Below are 5,429 nucleotides of genomic sequence, written 5' to 3'. Positions count from 1 at the left end.
TAAGAAACCTGGTATCAATGAAAGCCTAAGGAAGAAAATGTTTAAGAGAGATGAATATTCAAGTGTAAAATGATTCTAAGAGATTGAGTAATTGATGACAGAGAGATCACTGTTTTAGCAGTAATGCTGTGGAGGACCATGCTAAGTGTTCCACTAGAATGGTAGGGGTGAAAACATTACCAGAGTGGGTTGAGGGGGGATCATGCAAGGTAAAGAAGTAGATATGGGGAATACAGGCCACTCTTTCAAGGAATTTTACCATGAAGGAAGTAGAGAAATAGAGCTATATCTGGAGAGAAGGTGGGAGGCTAAGGGAACTGTCAAAATAATTTTTAATCACAATATTTTTAATAACTTAATGATATGCTAATAGGAATGATCCAGTAGTAAGGGAGAAAATGATGCTTGTGGGAGAGGGGTGGGGATAACTGCCAGAAAGATAAAACATGAAGCAGAAGCGAAGCTGTACACTGTTAATATTCAAATCTTTATCTCTGGTCTCAAACTCCTAACGATGTCATCCAGCCCATATCTACGTCTCTGGCCTCATTTTGTACAACCTTCCTCCCACTCACTGCACTCCAGCCATGTAGGTCTTTATAAAAAATTTCTTTGTTATTTCTTCTGACAAGTATGTACCTACCTAAGGGTATGGGCATGGACTTTTTATTCCCTCATTCTGTGAACTCTTCCTAAGAGAGTTCTAGGGCTTACTTATTCTCATAATTCTGGTCTTGGCTCAAATGTCAGCTCTTCGAAGAGTGGTACCCCTAATCACCTTAGCTAAAGCTGCACCCCCACCTTGGCAGTCATCCTAAAATCACATTTCCCTTTTTGTATAGCCCTTACATCAATAGTTGGTGGGAGGTGAGGAGGAGAAAAATGCTTTAAATCAATTATGATGGGGCACCTGGGTGGTTCAGTAGGTTGTGTCTGACTCTTGATTTTGGCTCAGGTCATAATCTGGTCATTTCACATGCCAGGCTAGTGCTGGGTGTGGAGTCTGCTTCAGCTTCTTTCTCTCTCTCTCTCTCTCTCTCTCCCTCCCTCCCTCCCTCCCTCTCTCTCCCTCTCTCCCTCTGCCCCTCCTCTGCTCATGCACCCATGCTCTCTCTCTCTCAAAAAAAAAAAATAGAGTGAGGTTTTAAACAGAATCAGGCAGAGTCTTTAGGAACTGAAAGGGGCTGTCCTAATAGCCAAAACTGACAGAAGAGTTAGAGAACTGAAATAATTGCACAATTAGTAGTAATGATTGGAAACAAAAAAACATTTCATATTTATAAGCCAATATACTACTCCATGAATTATTTTCCAATTTTTATAAATACTAAATGTAAACATTAATAATTGACTTAATATTATATTTAGGAGGTATTTAAATTAGTTTATAATTATTAAAATTGCTAATGTTATAGTTTTTTCATATTTATTCTTGTTCTCTCTGTACATACGAACACATAAATATACAGGTCTCACATTTTAGCATATGTAGTAGGTTCTACAGCAGAGCGTTCCCAAAGAACTTTCTGCCATGATGGAAATTTTCTTATGTATGATGTATAATGACAGACACTAGCTGCATGTGGCCACTGATCACTTGAAATGTGGCTAGTACAGCTAAGGAATCTAATTTTTTATTTACTTTTAATTAATTACAATAACCACATAAACGACTAATGGCTACTGTATAGAATAGGAGGGATAGAGCCTCCTTTAACTCAAAAATTTTGCAATTTTATTCAAGGTGAAAAGCTAAATTAAATGGCAAACAAAGACATATTTTTAAAAAACAACTTAAATCACCTGGGCTCACTGCAGATTCAGTTCCCTAGTAGAATGTTAAACTATTTATAACATACTTTCTAGAATCAGAGGAGTACTAAAAAAACAACAAAAACCCTGAAGCAGGGGTGGCTCTCTGTTGGTTGAGTGTCCATCTCTTGATTTTGGCTCAGGTCATGGTCTCACAGTTCGTGAGTCAGAGCCCTACATCTGGCTCTGCAATGACAGTGCAGAGATGCTTGAGATTCTCTCTCTCACTCTCTTTTCCCCTCCCCACCATGCTCTCTCTTTCTCAAGGTGAATAGATAAACTTAAAAAAAAAAAAAAAAAGCAAATACAGAAACATTAAAAAAACCAAACCTTGAGGCAACCATTCATTGATAGTTTACAATATTCCAGGCAGTGTGCCAAGCACTTTATACAAATTATATCTAATTTTTATAAGAACCTTTTATTATTTTCCCAATTTTATGGATGAAGACAAGGAGATAAGAGTTTAAATTACATATCCAAGGTTATACAACTTTAAACTGGCTGAGGCCAGATTCAAACCTAGTTCTGCCTGACTCAAAAGCTAATGCCTTTCGACCATAATGGTATACTACTTCTTTAATATAAAAATTAGAGGTTGTTTACAGAAGAGTTTGCTTTAAAATATATATATGTATATATATATATATATATAATGTATTAAAATTCACTTTGCCTCAGGAGGACCTAAAAAAAAAAACATGAAGGGATTTTAGAGAGCAGCTTAAAGAGGAAGTAAGAGGTCTGTGTGGCTGCCCATTAGAAAGGATGTGCCAGATATTTATTTAAAGGTCTCGGGTTAAGAAAACAATGGTTTCAGATATGAGCCCTCAATCTAAAGTCACAACATTCTACATTGCTACAGTTGTTTTAGATGAACTATTTCTTGCCAGGACTTGCTGTGCAGAGTGCTTTAGATAAGGAGTGGCAGAGAGATTTACTTAAGGATATTAGTGATTCTCTCAAAAACAAGAAAGCTGGGTAAAAATATATTTAAAATGATCCAGGGGCACCTGGGTGGCTCAGTTGGTTGAGTGTTGGACTTCGGCTCAGGTCACGATCTGCTGGTTCGTGGGTTTGAGCCTTGCGTCGACAGCTCAGAGCCTAGAGCCTGCTTCAGATTCTGTGTCTCCCTCTCTCTCAAAAATAAACATTAAAAAAAAATGTTTAATGGTCCAAAGGAAGGGCAAAAATCTTAGTTATCGAGATAAAATTCTCATCATTAAGAGAAGCGAGTTAAAATATTTTTTCCCACATTCAAGTCTTTCTAATGTAGACCTGATGATCTTCCAATATAGTTCCTCGATCTCTGATCTTTTCCCTAAATTCCAAACTTAATGACTTTTTAGTTCACATCTGCAGTTAGAAGTTCAACTGGCATCTCAGGGGCACCTGGGTGGCTCAGTCAGTCAAGTGTGCAATTTTGGCTCAGGTCATGATCTCACAGATCATGAGTTCAAGCCCCAGGTCAGACTCTGTAGTGACAGGTTAGGGCCTGCAGCCTGCTTCTGATTCTATGTCTCCCTCTATCTCTGCCCCTCCCCACTCACATTCTGTATCCCTCTCACAGAAATAAACAAACATAAAAAAAAATAAATAAATAGTAGTTCAACTGGCATCTCAAATAAACATTCCAATCCAGAAGTCTGGATTGCTTGAGCCTGTTCCTCAGGACCTCACCTTTTTTGGCACCTCTTAGTTCCACTGGCCAAATAAGCTAGGAATAATCTGATTTCTCTTTTTCCTTCAACCTCTCATCCAATCCAACAGGAAGTCCTGTTAATACTATCACCCAGATATATTTCAAATCCATCCACTTTTCTCCATTTCTGCTGCTGTTTTCCTTGTCTAAACCACAATTACCTTTCCTTTGAGATCAGGCAAATATCTGGTCTCCCAGCTTTGGCTCTTGATCCCCTGAAACTACTAGTAAACTTTTGGAAATGTGAACCAGATTATATCAGTCTCCTGCTTAAAATCTCCCAATGGCTTCCCCCCCCCTTAAATATTAATCCAGCTCATGTCATGTCCTAGAAGTCCCTAAAGGACTTGGCATTGTCTATCTGTCCAACTTTTTCTCCTCCAACTTTCCTCCTCATTCACTGTTTTGGATATACTGACCTTCTTCCTCTCTCAAACATTTCAAATTCAAGGACTTTTATCCCTGTTGGTTTTACTCTTGGAATGTTCTGCTCCTAAATCTTTACATGACTAGCTCTTTCATGTAACTCAGCTCCAACATTCCCTACCCAGGAGGCCACCTGTGGCAGAATTATCTAAAATATTCTCCTCCAGGGGCATCTGGATAGCCCAGTCAGTTAAGCCTCTGAGTTCAGCTCAGGTCATGATCTCATGGTTCATTAATTCAAGCCCCACTTCAGGCTCTGTGCTGACAACTTGGAGCCTAGAGCCTGCTTCGGATTCTGTGTCTCCCTCTCTTATTCCTTCTCCCATGCTCATATGCTCTCTCTCTCTCTAAAAAAGAAACGTTGAGAAAATTTAAAAAAGTAAAATAAAATAAATAAATAAATAAATAAAAATAGCCCCCTCCATTCTAGATCATTCTCTTGGCCCATTACACTATTTTACTTTCCTTGTAGCTTTTAGCACTCTCTGAATTGATCCATTGTTTATCTATTTCCCCCATTTTAAATTCAGCCCCATAAGAATAGGGACCTTGTTTTGATTTTGTATTTTTCACTACTGTGTCCTCCTCCTTTCTTTAGGCACCTACCTGATACCTCCCTCCCTTCCTATGTGAGAGGTGAGGCACTTACTCAATTTCTCTTTTACTTAAAATAATACCAAACATTTGCATATATTAAGTACTTCGCCATGCACTACCCAAAGGCCTAAGATTTGGATACCAGTAATTTGCACAGATAAGGAAGACTGAGAGCCTTTAAGCAACTTTGCTTTGGGCACCCAAGTAGTAGGTGTTCCGGGTCAGGACTGAGAAGAAAGGGCTATCTGCTTCGGGAGCCCCAAATCTCACCCGTCAGCTTACTACCTGCTTCACTAATCACGCACCGGGCAGGGTGCCAGCCCCCGCGGATGCGAAACGGGTGAGAGGAGGACCCCACCACCAAGGTCAGTAAGGGAGGCGCAAAGGGGGCCGATGAAGACACCCCGGTAAGCTAGCGGATTGGGCGGAACAAGAATCTGGACGCGGCACAGAGGCAGCTCTCAGGAAGGGAAGGACTCAGACCCAGAATCGGAAAGGCAAAATGGCAGTAGCAGACCCAGGTGACAACTGCAGGGCTGCGGCCAAACCGTGTCCGTCCACCTCTTGGAACGGTAGCTGCGGTCCTGGAAGGCGAGGAAGGCGAAGGGCCTCAGGAGACCCGTGCCACGTAGAAGCCGCCCGGAACAGCCCCGGGGCTGGACGACAGCCAAGCACGGTCGCCGCCGCCCCCCCCCCCCCCCCCCCCCCCCCCCCCGACGAGCCACAGGGAGGGCACAGGCTCCCGGGGCGCGTCACGGGGCTTCCCTGACCCGACAGTCCCGACCGCGGACGCCCGGGAGGGAGGGTCGGGGCTCCCGGGAAGCACGCGCGGTCACCCTCCAGTCGCCCGGGCCCGGGGCAGGGCTCTCGGGGAGCGCTCCGACGCCCGGCT

The 5,429-nt window shown here is 42.3% G+C and overlaps 1 protein-coding gene across 1 annotated transcript in view; it reads right to left on the bottom strand.

Moving 5' to 3' along the window:
- The window catches only part of IFIT5 (interferon induced protein with tetratricopeptide repeats 5), a 5,054-nt gene extending 4,465 nt beyond the window's left edge, over positions 1 to 589 (bottom strand). The window contains exon 1 of the mRNA XM_029920115.1: positions 576 to 589. Coding sequence (XP_029775975.1) covers positions 576 to 589 — 14 coding nt within the window. The remainder of the gene's footprint in view (positions 1 to 575) is intronic.
- Positions 590 to 5,429: the final 4,840 nt, after the last annotated feature.

Source organism: Suricata suricatta, chromosome 2, assembly GCF_006229205.1.
Source record: "Suricata suricatta isolate VVHF042 chromosome 2, meerkat_22Aug2017_6uvM2_HiC, whole genome shotgun sequence".
Taxonomy (NCBI): Eukaryota; Metazoa; Chordata; class Mammalia; order Carnivora; family Herpestidae; genus Suricata; species Suricata suricatta.
Note: the sequence above shows the minus strand (reverse complement) of the source record. Positions and strands in the feature narration are given on the sequence as shown.